The sequence below is a fragment of the Nicotiana attenuata genome, unplaced genomic scaffold, assembly GCF_001879085.1.
Source record: "Nicotiana attenuata strain UT unplaced genomic scaffold, NIATTr2, whole genome shotgun sequence".
NCBI classification, from domain to species: Eukaryota; Viridiplantae; Streptophyta; class Magnoliopsida; order Solanales; family Solanaceae; genus Nicotiana; species Nicotiana attenuata.
The window spans coordinates 31,240-48,605 of record NW_017673266.1 but is presented as its reverse complement, the minus strand read 5'-3'; the positions used below and the strand labels follow the sequence as shown (position 1 = coordinate 48,605).

Below are 17,366 nucleotides of genomic sequence, written 5' to 3'. Positions count from 1 at the left end.
CTGATCTTTACCCTTTTGGGTAAAGGTACTTGTACCTTTGCTAAACACCCCCACACTTTGAAATATTTCAAGTTGGGTTTTCTTCCTTTCCATATTTCATATGAAATAGATTGTGTTTTGTTGTGGGGTACTCTGTTAAGTCTTCGATTAGCTATAAGGATAGCTCCCCCCCCCCCCAATTCTACGGTAAGCCGAAACTTATTAATAAGGCATTCATCATTTCTTTTAATGTCCGATTTTTCCTTTCTGCAATTCCATTGGATTGAGGTGTGTAGGGGCAGTAGTTTGATGAATAATTCCATTCTCTGAACATATTTCTGGAAACGGGGATTCGTATTCTCCACCCCTATCACTTCTAATAATTTTATTCAATTGATTCTCCACTTCATTCTTGTATTACTTAAATGCTTCAATTGCTTCATCCTTACTATTAAGTAAATAAACATAACAATATCGAGTACAATCGTCAATAAAGTTATAAAATATTTTTCCCACTATGAGATGGTATAGACTTCATATCACAAATGTCAGTATGAATCAAGTCTAAAGGACTTGAGTTCCTTTCAATAGACTTATAAGGATGTTTTACAAACTTAGATTCAACACATATTTGACATTTTGATTTATTACACTCGAATTTAGGCAATACTTCTAATAAATTAACTTCCAAACTTCTAAATAAATTAACTTCCGCAAGGTTTTGTAATTGACATGTCCTAAACGAATATGCCATAAATCATTTGACTCTAATAAATAAGAAGAAGCTGAAATTTTATTAATATTGTCAACAACTATTAGATTGAGTTTGAAAAGGCCCTCTGTGAGGTAGCCCTTTTCAACATACATATCATTCTTGCTTACAACAACTTTGTCAGATATAAATACACATTTGAATCCATTCTTAACAAGTAAAGAAGTTGAAACTAAATTTTTCCTAATAGTAGGAACATGAAGAACGTTGTTGAGCGTTAACACCTTGCCGGAAGTCATCTTCAGGAATATCTTCCCATAACCCTCAATCTTGGCTGTTGCAGTATTTCTCATGGAAAGCTCTTCTTCGGGACCAGCAGTAGAGTAAGTCGCAAATGCTTCTCTGACAGCACAAACATGTCGAGTGGCTCCAGAATCCACCACTCCTTCGGATTTCAACCTAAGTTGCATTCCTAAAGCATTGCACACAGATCATCATTGTCATCATCTTTCTCCACTATGTTGTCCTGTCCCTTTTTCTTGTCCATTTTCGGGAGACGGCTATCAGGGGCTTTGTGACCAGATTTTCAGCAACTGTAGCGGTTGCCCTTGAATTTTTTTCTTGTTATGCTCATTGGTCTGTCCAGAAGACCGCTTCCTCTTCTTACTTTTTGGAGCAGTCTTATCAACAATATTAGCTCCCATAATCGTTGAATTTCCACGAGACTTCTTCTCGGATGTTTTGTTATCTTCCTCAATCTTGAGACGAATCACAAGATCTTCCAACTTCATTTCTCTTGTGCTTTAGATAGTTTTTCAAATCTCTCCACGAATGAGGCAACTTTTCAATCATTGCAGCCACTTGAAATGCTTCATTCACTACCATACCTTCTGCAATAAGGTCGTGAAAAATAAGTTGAAGCTCTTGAACTTGGGTTCCAACGGTTTTGCTGTCTATCATTTTATAGTCTAGAAGCTTGGCAATCACAAACTTTTTCAAGCATGCATCTTCAGTCTTGTACTTCTTCTCAAGTGCGTCCCATAATTCTTTCGAAGTATTCATAGCACTGTAGACATTGTACAAGTCATCCTCCAAAGCATTTAGGATGTAGCCTTTGCAAAAAAATTTGCCTGTTTCCACGCCTCAACAATCATAAACTTCTAATTGTCCGGTATGTCGGTGGCAGGCACGGAAGGGTCTTCACTAGTGAACTTCTGCATACCAAGTGTGGTATGCCAAAAGAACACCTTTTGCTGCCAACTTTTGAAGTTGGCTCTAGGAAATTTCCCTGATTTTTCGGCCGGTGGTACAGCAACTCAGCTTGACGAGGCTATCGTCGTTGCCGCAACAGTCGCAGAAGAATTTTTATTATCAATTACCATTTTTCACTTTCCACAATAGAAGAGTTCAATTAATGGTAGAAAATAGAACAGTAAACAGTACTGTAATTAATGATAACAGTACGTTTAATAAACAAAAATCGAAGTTTATATATACTATTTCACAAAAAAATGATGAAGTTTTTATGTTCTTCAAAACATTTCTGAATTTTAATACTCCGACGAAGTTTTTATATCTTCAAATTAGAAATGAAAAAATTCAGACGGAGTAGAAAATCACAAAGGTTTTAATCTCCATAGCAGAATATAGATTACATTATATTACTAATATTTTCCTTAAGATTGTTAGTCAAACTGTAATACTATAAAATATATGAAACAACAAGTTTTCTGAAACAAAAAAAAAAAACAAAAACAGAAAAATAGTAGTATAGCAGAAATTATAAATAATCAGAAACAAAAGCTGAAAATATATTTCGGAATGAAATTGAGCCCACTGAATGCACATTGTGTCCTTAAGGAAATTATTCCCCTCAAGTACCCCGAGGTTTTGGAATATTATCCTCCCAGGATAGAACGACTTAACTCACCAGAAGAAGATCAGAAAATTTCGTAAGGAAAGATTCTAGGATCAAGGCATATTTATAGCCATTTGCCGAAGTCGAGCCGAGCGAACGACGATAACAACGACGTGAGGCTTACTTTCTTTCCAACCCATTTAACACCAAGAAAAGTGTTTTCTTAATATATGCACATTCACTTTTCTTTCCACCACCAATGAGGGACACTTGCACTTTCAAAGCAAAAGGGAACTCACTTTCTTCCCTCCATTTCCCGTTCACCAATCCTTTAATTCCAACAACCTTATGAACTAATTTTTGGGTAAATATTTACCTTAGGAACTACAACAACTTTTGGTAAAAATTGCACGGAGCGCCCTTTTTTAACCTGTAGCCGCTTTGTCTTTTTGTTTGCATCCATATCCACTTTTTAAAAAACTTCAGCTTCCCTTTATAACTGGGAAATATCAGCTCTAGAGCTGAAGTTTCCGGGTTACTAAACAAAAACTTCAGCAACTAGCAAACTTCAGCTCTAGAGCTGAAATTTTCGGGTTACTAAACAAAAACTTCAGCTCTAGAGCTGAAGTTTTTATTTTATAACTGGCAAACTTCAGCTCTAGAGCTGAAGTTTTTATTTTATAACTTGAAAACTTCAGAGCTGAAGTTTTCGGGTTACTAAACAAAAACTTCAGCTCTAGAGCTGAAGTTTTTATTTTTTAACTAGAAAACTTCAGCTCTAGAGCTGAAGATAGAGCTGAAGTTTTTATTTTATAACTTGAAAACTTCAGCTCTAGAGCTGAAGTTTTCGGGTTACTAAACAAAAACTTCAGCTCTAGAGCTGAAGTTTTTATTTTTTAACTGGAAAACTTCAGCTCTAAAGCTGAAGTTTTTATTTTATAACTGGCAAACTTCAGCTCTAGAGCTGAAGTTTCCCAGTTACTAAACAAAAACTTATAAAATAAAACTTCAGCTNTTCTCCTCCTTCTTCTCCTCTTTCGTTTTCTTCTTCTTAACAAAAGACAAAATGCAGAGCCTATTTTTTTTTATTGGTCTTGCATCGAAAACTTCAGTCTGCTCATGTTACTTGCTCCACTAGCTTTGTATGAAGCGGAGACCACACTATATTTCTTGTAATTTTAATGATTTCTGCTGCTATCCGTATATTTTATTATTTAAATACCCGCTAACTATATTCCACTAGCTTTAAATGAAGCTGTGACCATACTTTATTTCTTGAGCTTTTGATAATTTCTGTTGTTGTCCATATGCTTCTGTTGTTAACAGTCTATGTGTTTTGGTTTTGCTAGCTATGCAAGAACTTACTGCTATAGTAGATAACCATCCTGATTCAGTTGGTATAACTGGCTATAGTTCTAGTTAATCTTTTGTTAGCGAGGCAATCCATATCTTAAGTGTCTAGTTCTGTTGCAGACTAATAAAGCTTAAGCTAACATAACAGTGAAGATGAATATCATGTGTTATGTGCATTACAGAGAGGGAGTTAAAAGTAGCCAATTACAACACAAAAACTTCAGCTCTAGAGCTGAAGTTTCCCAGTTACAACACGAAAACTTCAGCTCTAGAGCTGAAGTTTTCCAGTTACAACACAAAAACTTCAGCTCTAGTTACAACACAAAAACTTCAACTCAAGAGCTGAAGTTTCCCAGTTACAACACAAAAACATCAGCTCAAGAGCTGAAGTTTCCCAGTTACAACACAAAACTTCAGCTCAAGAGCTGAAGTTTCCCAGTTACAACACAAAAACTTCAGCTCAAGAGCTGAACTTCAGGCCCGGCTACTAGAATGCTGAAGTTTTGCGTAATTGCCTTTGCTACTTCAGCCCCGTGTGCTGAAGTTATGTGAAAAAACGGGTACGCTTGCAAATTTTTTTGCAAAGCGGGCACAGGTTAAAATGTAGCACAAAAAGCGAGTATAGATGCAAATGCCCCCAACTTTTGGGCTAAGTATAAGTTTGGCGAGACTCCACATTCTTAAAACGGTATCACAGTAGACACGTCACTATTATTGGTTTATCCAATACTAGTTCTCCGGGATCTATCCTTGAGTTTGCAAGAAGGTGTTAAGAGTCCCAAATTAATTGAGGGTATGAGTTGTAGTCCTTTTATATGGTTTTGAATGATTTCTCACCTCATGAGCTAATGTTTGGGTTTGAATATTGTTCAATTAGCTTTTGTTGCATGTGCGTCTGCATGCTCGTAGGGGGGTAAATCAGCCTAAATATACTCTTAATATGTGACATTTTATATGTAGAATTCCAATCTTTTTAGCTATCAATGTTAGACTTAATTCTCACACCTAACAAAATGTTTTGTTCGAACATACTTGTATTCCCCTGAATTGAGTTATGTTACATACTCTAGGCATTGTCTCAAAGGCTTCAAACGGGAAGATCTAAAGACAATTCATTGACCTGTGTTTGGGACAACTGGTGCTTAATTCAAATCCTAAACAAGTGCAATGTTCTGAATTAAATTTAACTCTATAATTATTTCGTGATTTTTAAACATGGTACATCTCAGTATATACTTTTCCCACCCTTGTATCTCCTTGCAATTGCAGCTAGCTAACACACTTGTCTAATAAGATAAAAAGATCTTGTTTTGTGGCTTCCGTAGGATTCTCAGCTGAGAATTAAATACAAACCAATTTCTCGTTATAATCGTCCTTGTTTTCTTCTCTCAACAATGAAACTCCCACAGCTGTCAACTCTATCCCCAGTTTTTGAACCTTATTTCCTTTCCAAAGCAAAACATTTATTTGTGTGTAACTCTTTGCTTTTGACAATCAAAAGATGGGTTCTTGTTCCAATTTCTTCAAGTACTATGTTATTTTGCTTTTCTTAGTGAAAATATGTACAATGGCCATAGCCCAAGATGGTTCTGTTAACGGTTTCGACGGCGCAGAAAGAGAAGCCCTTATGACAATCAAATCTGATTTCAACAATCCTAAAGTACTCAAAAGTTGGACAGGTCTCATGTGTTACTTAAACAACACGCCGAGTTGGTTTGGTATCAGTTGTATCAATGGTCGAGTCACTGGACTTAGGCTAGAAAATCTTGGCCTTATTGGAAAACTCAAGCCAGATGCACTTTTCAATCTCACTCAATTACAAACACTTAGTTTCAAGAACAACTCCATATCAGGAAACTTGATGGACTTCTCCAAAAACAAAAATTTGAAAGATATTAATTTATCTGGTAACAAATTTGATGGAGAAATTTCACCTTCTCTTTTAACACTTAATTTGCTAGAGTCATTGCAGGTACAAAACAACAACTTGAACGGTCCGATCCCTGGTTTTAATCAGTTAACTTTGAAAGTTTTCAATGTTTCTTACAACAATCTTTCTGGTGAAATTCCAAACACAACAGCCCTTAAGAAATTTGGTACTTCCTCGTACTTAGGTAACCAAGATTTATGTGGCCCTCTTTTCTCTAACACGACGTGCACTATCAAGAATAATGATACATCTGCTCCAGGTCAAAGTGATGATTCATCAAATAATTCAAAATCATCCATGTGGACTCCTATCTTGATAGTTATTAATGTTGTGGGCATGGTTGTACTTTTATTTCTTTTCATTTACTACTTCAAAAAATCCAAGAAGCTTAAGAAAATGCTGACGAAGACGAAATTAATGGAGGTAGAAAAACTTGAGACTAGTAAAATGGAGACGACGACGACGCCAACAGAAACAACAAGTATGGAAACCAGAAGTGTGGAATCAAGAAGTGTGGGATCAGAAGTGGAATTAGAGAAAGGCAAACTGATATTCTTAGGTAGTGAAATAAATTTTGACCTTGAACATTTACTAAGAGCATCAGCAGAAGGTTTGGGAAAAGGAAATTTTGGGAATTGTTATAAAGCAATGTTAGTAAATGGACCTACTGTTGTGGTGAAACGTTTAAAGGATTTGAAACCTTTGACGAATGAAGAATTTGTGAGACAAGTGAGAGCTATTGCTGATCAGAAACATCCAAATTTGTTGCCTCTTCTTGGATATTATAATACAAAGGATGAGAAGCTGCTCCTCTTGAAATTTGCACCTAATGGAAGCTTATACAACCGCATTCATGGTATGTTATATTTACTGCTTTTGTTCTTATCAATTTGACATTATTGATCTAGGCGCATTGTATAAATTACTATGACCTATAGATGGTTGAAACAAATTCCATTAGCCCGTGTTTATACTAAACGAATTGATAGAAGACATATATGTCATAGATGGCTATAAACTTTTGGTATCAATAGTTAACGATAAGTGATGTGAATCCTCCTTTAATTTGTAACTGTTAATATATAGGTTAAATTGTTCAATTTGATGTAATCATTGAGGTGCGAATAAATTTATTATCTCTCACATCCCAGATTGTCTTGTTCAGGGGCGAAGCCACCTTTTACAAAACACCGAAATATTACGACAAATTATACTGTATATATAAGCAAAATATTAATTTTAGATGTATAAAATATATATTGAAAACTCTTTGTCGGGAATTTTTTTTTAGTTTTTTCAAATCTGGACACCATTGGAAATATTTCTGCCTTCGCCACTGGTCTTGTTTATTCCGAAATTTGGGGTAGTACGTATTTCCTTTTAATTATTTTTTGTTCCAGTGGCAAGAAATTGGGCTGTGGTTAGATTAATTTTTTTTGTTCCAAATAAATGACATGAGTGAAATCCTATTGTAAATCTTAATGGTCAACTTTTTGCCATTGATTAATTTAACTAGAAAGTCAAATTTTACAAACTAATTAGTAGAGAGGTTAATTACGTTCCCTAATAAACTCGCTTAGCAATTCTTAAAAAAAAAAATTACTAAGTACTTCAAATGTTGTTGCATACATAATAGGAGGAAAAGGGACGAGAGATAGGATTCCATTTCGATGGAGCTCAAGATTATCAGTTGCTCGTGGTGTCGCTCGAGCACTAGAGCATCTGCACCTCAATTGCAGCTCCTCCCAAGTCGCCGCCACAGCCGCCGTTGTTCCCCACGGCAACCTAAAATCCTCCAATGTTTTACTAGACGAAAACGATGATGTTCGTGTCGGTGACTATGGGCTCACTTCCCTTATTGCACTTCCCATTGCTACTCAACGAATGGTTTCCTACCGATCACCGGAATATCTAGGCTTCAAGAAAGTGTCCAAGAAATCTGACATTTGGAGCTTTGGCTGCTTTCTTCTCGAATTGTTAACAGGTTAGTGACAGATCGAGACACCGTTTAACAAATGTGTTATTCCATATATACCGCGTTGTAGAAATTCTTTTACACGTATTACTAGTGCACTTTCATACACAAATCCAATAGACTGACACTACTACACACAAAAACTTGTGTACGCTACTATAACAGGTAGAATATCATCACATTCTGCTCCGCGGGGAGTCACCGGTGCGGATCTCTGCAGTTGGGTTCATCGGGCGGTCAGAGAAGAATGGACGGCTGAGATCTTTGACACTGAAATAGCTGTTCAGAGAAGTGCCAACTCAGGGATGCTACGATTGCTACAAATAGCGATAAGGTGTTGTGATAAATCGCCGGAAAAACGACCGGAGATGAGTGAGCTGCTGAGGGAAGTGGAAAGCATTAAGGGTGCAGTTGACTCTGAAGATGAAGAGGATCTGTCATTGTCAATGGATATAACGGAGGATTCCATAGCATCTGCGACTCCGTCCCGATAATTAAGAGGACATGTTACAAATACTGCATGTTCTTTCATAGAATTTGGAATGTACGAATGTCGTAACGTGTGCATTTAATATGAATTATAGCAATTTTTATCTATGATACTATACTTACTTCTACAGCATCGCTGCCTATAATTTAGGAGTAATCTGCTATGCAGCGAGCACGGACAGCATTGTTCTCATTGTTGTGTTACTTGATAAAGTTATAATTTCCGTGTGACCTATATAACTCATGGCCGGGGTTTGAGATGTGAAAATAGTCACTAGCGCTTACTTTAAAGTAGGTTGTCGATCTACATCACATCCCTTAGGATCCAGCCCTTCCCGGAACCTTGCATAGAAAATTGAATGGGCTATCATTTTCGATCTGTAGGGAATTGGTTCCATCTGTTGTCAAAAGTATGAACTAAAGGAAAAAAAAAAAAAAAAGTGAAGTTTGCCTTAATCTTGAAGGTATAAGCTACCTTTATCATGTTTGCTTTGCTAGATTATTGGTAATTTTACTTATTTCTTTTTAATGGAGTCAATGAGGCAACGACATTAACATGCACAACACATAGAATGATCCCAAGTATTACTAGCACGGAGACATGATTTTGAGCCCATTTTGGATTGGCTTGTTTTAAGTGCTTTTAAGCCAAAATAGCTTTTAAGCCATTTTGTAGTGTTTGGATAAAGTAAAAAAGTGCTTTTAAGCACTTGTTTTTAAGCTAAAATGACAAAAACAAGCCAAAAACAAAAAGCTAGAATTCCTAACTTATGGCTTAAAAGCTATTTTGGCTTAAAAATCACTTAAAACAAGCACATCCAAACAGGCTCTTTGTCAATCAACTATCCTCGACAAAATCGACCTTTTTGTAGTGGGTAAGAATCCTATATCATTTGAACTTGTAGTTTGGAGAAAAGAACGAGCGAAAGAAAAGCACTACTCTTAATTCTTTTCTCTGGTACTAGCAAACGTCTCAACTTACAACGATATATACAGTGTAATTCCACAAATGAGGTCTGAGAAGAATAATGTGTATGCACGTTAGAGGTTATTTCCAATATACCCTCGGCTCAAAGAACATTCCTTTTGCTTTTCAAATAGAATAATAATGCATCCTATAGAAGAAAATTAGATGGAGTATTGAATAAGAGATATAGTAAGATTTAAAAGCATGAGAGCATTGAATAAGAGATATGCTAAGATTTAAAAGCATGAAAGCACACCTAATTCTTGTTGGGCTTCACCATTGGGCCACCCCAATAGCCCAACATAAAAGCCCAATATGAAACAGGGACCATATTTCTTGGGGGGATTTGCAGCGGTACTCACTTTTTATGTCACCTTTTAACCTATACCCTGTTTTTAAAAATTATTGATTTCGTAATCAACTAACAGAAAATCCGTGTTAATATGACCATTATACCCCTTTCAAAATATATAAAAGTGCGTCTCTCCTCCGTATTCACAGATTCAAATTACAGATCTCCTCCGTATCTCCTCCATCAGTCAGTTCCTCCTGAGAACGCGTCTCGTATTCAAATTCCATATTCAAATTCAAATTCAAATACATTGTAAGTTATTCAAATTCATCTCCAGAATTCAAAATAGTTTTTGAATTTTATGTTTTCTGGTTGTTTGACGAATTTCAGTGAAGGAATATAAATTCCATATTCAAATCAAATTCATCTCCAGAATTCAAAATGCTTTCTGATTAATTCACTGAATTCTAATTTAATGTGTGATATGTTAGTAACATATTGCACTAAAAAAACTTCGGCCTAACAGCTGAAGTTTTTTATTTATTACTTAAAAACTTCAGAGGGAGCCTGAAATTTTTCTCCTACACTAGTTAATTAAAAAATGATATTGCACTAAAAAAACTTCGGCCAAGCAGCTGAAGTTTTTTTGTTATTACTCAAAAACTTCAGCATATTTTCCACATACACTGGCTAAATTAAAAAATTATATTGCACTAAAAAAACTTCGGCCTAACAGCTGAAGTTTTTTATTTATTACTTAAAAACTTCAGAGGGAGCCTGAAATTTTTCTCCTACACTGGTTAAATTAAAAAATGATATTGCACTAAAAAAACTTCGGCCAAGCAGCTGAAGTTTTTTTGTTATTACTCAAAAACTTCAGCATATTTTTCACATACACTGGCTAAATTAAAAAATTATATTGCACTAAAAAAACTTCGGCCTAACAGCTGAAGTTTTTTATCTATTACTTAAAAACTTCAGAAGGAGCCTGAAATTTTCCTCCTACACTGGTTAAATTAAAAAATGATATTGCACTAAAAAAACTTCTTATTACATTCTAGTTCCAAGAATATAGGAATTGAATAAACAAACAAGATAGGAAAACCAGTCTATCAAGAACGAAAAGTATGAAATAACCAAGAGACATACCAGAGGAAGAAGAGCTCAATGCATAGTAGAAGTGGATTTGATAGCAGTATCTTCAAATGTAATCCGATAATCGGCCAAGCAGCTGAAGTTTTTTTGTTATTACTCAAAAACTTCAGCATATTTTCCACATACACTGGCTAAATTAAAAAATCATATTGCACTAAAAAAACTTCGGCCAAGCAGCTGAAGTTTTTTTGTTATTACTCAAAAACTTCAGCAGGAGGCTGAAGTTTTCCACATACACTGGCTAAATTAAAAAAATCATATTGCACTAAAAAAACTTCGGCCTAACAGCTGAAGTTTTTTATTTATTACTTAAAAACTTCAGAAGGAGGCTGAAGTTTTCCACATACACTGGCTAAATTAAAAAAATCATATTGCACTAAAAAAACTTCGGCCTAACAGCTGAAGTTTTTTATTTATTACTTAAAAACTTCAGAAGGAGCCTGAAATTTTCCTCCTACACTGGTTAAATTAAAAAATGATATTGCACTAAAAAAACTTCGGCCAAGCAGCTGAAGTTTTTTTGTTATTACTCAAAAACTTCAGCAGGAGGCTGAAGTTTTCCACATACACTGGCTAAATTAAAAAAATCATATTGCACTAAAAAAACTTCGGCCTAACAGCTGAAGGTTTTTATTTATTACTTAAAACTTCAGAAGGAGCCTGGCTAAATTAAAAAATGATATTGCACTAAAAAAACTTCGGCCAAGCAGCTGAAGTTTTTTTGTTATTACTCAAAAACTTCAGCAGGAGGCTGAAGTTTTCCACATACACTGGCTAAATTAAAAAAATGATATTGCACTAAAAAAACTTCGGCCAAGCAGCTGAAGTTTTTTTGTTATTACTCAAAAACTTCAGCAGGAGGCTAAAATTTTCCACATACACTGGCTAAATTAAAAAATCATATTGCACTAAAAACTTCGGCAAGCACAAAACATTCAGCCAAAAAAACAAAACACAAATTCAAATCCAAAAATAATGCCAAAACATGAAAAAAAAACTTCAGCTCCTATCCTAAAGTATCATTATCATCTGTTTAACTCTGAAAATTTTTAAAAATTTGAAAGTCGAATCACAGAAGAATTTATAGAAATTACATTAACAACATGAACAACCTATCAAACTAAACCCTATCATAAATACATGAATATCAAAACCCAAAACCAGAAATTAAATCATAAAACAAAACCCAGAAAGTTAATGCAATGTACCCGTGATTAAATCATAATATGGTAACAACGGTGACTAACAGTTGAAAATTCGAAAGAACGACGAAAACTGTTTGATTTCTGAGAAGAGCAAATCGAAAAACGCGAATAACGGGAGAGAGAAACAGTAGAACACTAGCGTATACTTGGAGAGAAAGTAGTCTTTTAACAAAAAAGNATAATTATAGAGAAGAAAAAACTAATACATCAGCATATTATTACAAAATAAAAAGTAACTTACTTCATGAGTTTTGAACATATAATAAAGTTCAGGAAATTTAGGCTCTCCCACGCATACATAACGTAACATCCTGGGGATCTGAGGCATATCAAGGTACTCATCCTCTGCTACATACCTCATCCGAACATCTGGGAAGCGCTCATAGAACCAAACACATAACGGATATGGAAATCCAGTAAGTTTATACTCAGTTGCATGATGTTTGTTCTGCTTGTCCAATACATGTTTCAATGAATAAATGAGCTTCTCATAAGCCACATTACCCCAGGGATATTCAACACGAGCCTTCTCGTCCTCAACGATAGATGCATACTCCTCATTCACACATGAATCGTTATTTTTCCCAAACAGAATAGACTCTAAAATAAGAATTTCCACAAGCGTAACTGCATCTTCATCATTCTCGCATACGTGTGGATAATTCACAACATTCTTTGGAATTGCATTGCGAGTCATAAAACCTCGAATATCCTTCAGATACACACCCTTGGACTTACCAAAATACCGGTTTAGAACAGTGCTCTTTCGATTAAATGGTTTTTCAATATTATGTGCTGTTATCGGCAAACCACACATAATGTGAAAGTCTTCAAGGGTGAAGGAAACATCATGCCCAAATATCTTGAAACTAATAGAGTCTCGATCATTCGTGAATATTCGAGAAAGACACAGACAATGAACCAACTTCATGCTGCATTTGATATTCTCCATAGCAATAATGTGTTTAAATGGACCATTACTAAGCTTAGCCTGTTGTGCAGGAGTCAAGAAAGATGCAATTAAACTCTTCAAATCATGGTTCCCCTTCCAGTAACCCTTAGAGTTAAACCATTCTGTAAACTCAAAATATCTTTGTCCTGGTTTTGTAGGTAGAGGCTGAGGGACATAAGGACCTGGGACTACTACTGGTAGTCTAGGTTTTTTAGGTGCTTTGCCTTCTTTAGCTCTTTAGGTGCTTTAGGAGCCATCTGTCAAAAAAAAGTAAAAGATACAAATAATAACATCAGGACATTATCAAAAAGATCATTTAAAACTTCAACACCTAAGAAGGCTTAAGTTCGACAGGTATAAAACAAAAACTTTAGCTGAAAGTTTTAATTTATTACTTAAAACTTCAAAAGGAGCCTGGCTAAATTAAAAAATGATATTGCACTAAAAAAACTTCGGCCAAGCAGCTGAAGTTTTTTTGTTATTACTCAAAAACTTCAGCAGGAGGCTGAAGTTTTCCACATATACTGGCTAAATTAAAAAAATCATATTGCACTAAAAAAACTTCGGCCTAACAGCTGAAGTTTTTTATTTATTACTTAAAAACTTCAGAAGGAGCCTGAAGTTTTCCTCTACACTGGTTAAATTAAAAAATGATATTGCACTAAAAAAACTTAACTTCAGCAGGAGGCTGAAGTTTTCCACAGACACTGGCTAAATTAAAAATTGATATTGCACTAAAAAAACTTCGGCCAAGCAGCTGAAGTGTTTTTGTTATTACTCAAAAACTTCAGCAGGAGGCCGAAGTTTTCCACGTACACTGGCTAAATTAAAAAATCATATTGCACTAAAAACTTCGGCAAGCACAAAACATTCAGCCAAAAAAACAAAAGACAAATTCAAATCCAAAAATAATGCCAAAACATGAAAAAAAACTTCAGCTCCTATCCTAAAGTATCATTATCATCTGTTTAACTCTGAAAATTTTTAAAAATTTGAACGTCGAATCACAGAAGAATTTATAGAAATTACATTAACAACATGAACAACCTATCAAACTAAACCCTATCATAAATACATGAATATCAAAACCCAAAACCAGAAATTAAATCATAAAACAAAACCCAGAAAGTTAATGCAATGTACCCGTGATTAAATCATAATATGGTAACAACGGTGACTAACAGTTGAAAATTCGAAAGAACGACGAAAACTGTTTGATTTCTGAGAAGAGCAAATCGAAAAACGCGAATAACGGGAGAGAGAAACAGTAGAACACTAGCGTATACTTGGAGAGAAAGTAGTCTTTTAACAAAAAAGGGTAAAATAATCTTTTCAAATGGCTTTTAACAAAAAAGTAGGTATAGGTGCAAATAGAAAGACAAAGCGGGTACAGATTAAAAGGGGCGCCCAGTGCAACTTTTACTATTTCTTGGGCTGGGCTTACTGCGTTTGGCGGGTCAAAAAATCAGTAGCGGAGAAAGTAAACTGAGAGCGGCTGAGCAACCAAAATTCGCCGCCGTGAAGATAATGTTTGCAATAAAGAAACACATTCGAAACTCTTCCCTCAAGTTTTGGAGCTTCAATTTCATCCTTTCCAATATCAATGTCGTCTCAAGGTACACATTTATAGCCAATTTCCTACCTAGGGTTTTTAGTTAGTTGTATACAGAACTTATATTAGCTTCCTAATAAGAACAGGAATTCTTCATTTTCAATTGGAAATGTTATTTTTTTTATCTTACTCTTGAAAAGGATGAATGATCAATACCCAGAAAAAAAAAATCACAGTTTGAATTGAGGCTATTCAACATTTTCAGCTTTGGCCAATGCTATAGGTTGTTATAAATTGGTGAAAAACCTTTTCTTTACATTTTCTGTAAGTTTTTTCTAGGCATTTGTAATTTATCCGCTGATTGATTTTTTTTTTTTTAATGCAGGGTAACTGTTCCAACTTGTTCATATTTGCCTAAAGCAACTTCCTTCATGCGTTTTTTTAGTCATGTCAACTCCTCAATGTCCAGAAACTATCATCAAATGAGATTAATTCCTAGATTATCATGTCAAGATCCTGCAATGAATGCTTTGATATTGCCAGGTTCATTAAATTTTTGGTCTCATGAGACTGTTTTGAAATGGTTTCATGCTAGACGGTTCTCTAGTCCATCCATAGAGCTGAATACAGAGAAAGGCGTCGTCAGATTTAGATTTGGTCAAGAAATTGGAGAAAGTGGTGGTCAGACAAAGGCAAAGCATGTGGTGAAGAAGTTTAAAATGTCTAAAAAAGCAAAACTGAATGAACTCAGACTTTACAGACTGAAGGCAAAGAAGAAAATGAGATCTCCAAATCCTGAAGTTAGGATCAGATACAAACTTGAGAAGGTCAGAGCTATTAAGGGTGACGGTATCCATGTTTAAGATATGTTGAGCAGAATGTTTTGCATCTTCTCATAATATTTTTTCCAAGATAATTTTACCAAGCATTTGAATGGTTTTCGGTTGTCATGACATACGCGTATATTTCTAAAAAAAAGTTTGAGAAAATGAAAATTATTATATTTTGACAATATTATCTTGCTTGCTCTAATTTCTGATTCTGATTCTCTTAGAAAAAGTAGCTTTGGCATGTTTTCCAAAACTTTGTCACTTTCTTTTGCAATGGTCCGAACTGATGAAAAAAGAACAAGAGTGTTGAAATCTAACTTTTTAATGTTGGTTATTGCATATATATTGCAGGCAAAACGAAGGGAAGCTTGGTTGATTGAGAAACTGAGAAAATTTGAGGTACCTAAAGCTCCAGATGAACCGCATGATCCTGAAATTTTAACTGAAGAAGAGAAGTTTTACTTAAAGCGCACTGGTGAGAAAAAGAAAAATTATGTACCAGTTGGAAGGCGAGGAGTATTTGGAGGGGTTGTTTTGAATATGCATCTTCACTGGAAGAAACATGAGACTGTTAAGGTTGTATGCAAGCCTTGCAAGCCTGGGCAGGTTCATGAATATGCTGCAGAGCTGACTCGGTTGAGCAGAGGCATTGTTATTGACATTAAACCAGACAATACCATAATATTCTATCGTGGAAAGAACTATGTTCAACCAGAAATTATGTCTCCTCCAAATACTCTATCTAAAGACAAGGTGATATATGCATTTATCTTGTGATTTCGTGCTTGAATCAACCTGTATGTGAAAATTAAAAGAATTTATTTAATAGACGATTTACTGTTGGCTTTGTAAACCTGCAGGCCTTAGAAAAGTACCGATATGAGCAATCATTGGAGCATACAAGTCAATTTATTGAGAAAATGGAGAAAGAGCTGGAAGAGTATCATGAATATCTTGCCCGGAAGAGAAAAGAAGAAAAGAGTTGAAGCTGATGGTTTGAAGTTAACTTCTGAGGTATAGATGCAATTCTGAAATGTTTCTACCTCTCCAGGCAAGTAATAAAAAAATTTAATTTTTTAATTACTTAAAGTTGTTACGGAAGCTTAGTGCTGGTTGTGTCTTTTGATTATCCTAGCACTTCGTGCAGTTGAGATGAAAAGTGTGATGGCCAATAGGAGTGGATCTGAAAGAGGAAGGAAATGAATCATTTACCTTGCATGGTAGCAAATTAAAAGAGACCGAGTTAACTTTTCAACCCCTCAGAAGTTGAATGAAAGGAGTAGGATCACTCTTTAACTCTCATCAATCATCTGTTCACGTGCAGAGAAAAATTAGAAAGCCTCGATACACCAGCCCCTTTGCAATCCTTTAGCCAAGCATGGTATAAAGGTAAAGACTTGCTTCTTCGTGCTTACTGCTTAGCTGACAACCAGCTTGAATCTTGGATAGATTTGTGGACATTATGTCAAGTAAAAGAGTATTTGTCTGGAAATGTATCAGCAGAATCTGTCAGCAAAGTTCTATATTGAGTGAGGGAGTTAAGCCGGGGATATTTAATGGTAACAAGGCTTGTCAGTGAAAATTAAAGGTAAAACTTCATGTTCTCATGTCGCAATATGAGTGAACTTCATCTGTGAATTCTCTGATTGGCTGGTGTGGTCTTTACCATTCAACCTATTTCCTGGTGCTACGTTGCAAAGGGTTCATTTTAACAAGCAGTCGAAAAGCAAAGACAATGTAAAATGTGTTGCAATCAGTTCACATGCTTGTGGATTTGACTTCTCTGATGGTCAGTGCAGCCTTCCCCTTTTAACTCAGTTTTCGGATTGAGTATTCTTGCTTGTATTCAGATCATTTTTTAATGGAAGATTCAGCTAATAGCTCCCCAGAAGAGCTATCAAATCCATTGAAGCTTTCTTTCACACTTATTGTTTGTTGTTTAAGTATGCCGGGACAGTGCTTACTGTCCTTGTAACTTCGCCTATGTGTTCTACTGGTTGATATTTATTGGGAATTATACAATAAATACAACTTACCCCTTATAAGGCGTCTGGCAGATTTGTCGACAGGGGCGGCCCTTCCATAAAGCAAGTAAAGCAACTGCATTAGGCCCCACA

At 35.4% G+C, this 17,366-nt stretch overlaps 3 protein-coding genes across 3 annotated transcripts; 2 read left to right on the top strand and 1 right to left on the bottom strand.

The window, feature by feature from the left end:
- Positions 1 to 5,469: 5,469 nt before the first annotated feature.
- Positions 5,470 to 8,301, top strand: LOC109215879 (probable inactive receptor kinase At2g26730). The gene is made up of 3 exons (XM_019379997.1): positions 5,470 to 6,688; positions 7,469 to 7,816; positions 7,973 to 8,301. Exons 1-3 carry the CDS (start codon positions 5,470 to 5,472, stop codon positions 8,299 to 8,301), a joined length of 1,896 nt encoding a protein of 631 aa, XP_019235542.1.
- A 2,418-nt stretch (positions 8,302 to 10,719) lies between these two features.
- Positions 10,720 to 12,867, bottom strand: LOC109215878. Its single transcript, XM_019379996.1, has 2 exons — positions 12,272 to 12,867; positions 10,720 to 10,786 (listed from the first exon to the last, which is right to left on the bottom strand). The coding sequence occupies exons 1-2, from the start codon at positions 12,865 to 12,867 to the stop codon at positions 10,720 to 10,722; spliced, it is 663 nt and encodes a 220-aa protein (XP_019235541.1).
- Positions 12,868 to 14,362: 1,495 nt separating this feature from the next.
- On the top strand, positions 14,363 to 17,366 carry LOC109215883 (uncharacterized CRM domain-containing protein At3g25440, chloroplastic). Its single transcript, XM_019380003.1, has 4 exons — positions 14,363 to 14,483; positions 14,805 to 15,246; positions 15,601 to 16,002; positions 16,110 to 17,366. Exons 1-4 carry the CDS (start codon positions 14,395 to 14,397, stop codon positions 16,233 to 16,235), a joined length of 1,059 nt encoding a protein of 352 aa, XP_019235548.1. The 5' UTR covers positions 14,363 to 14,394; the 3' UTR covers positions 16,236 to 17,366.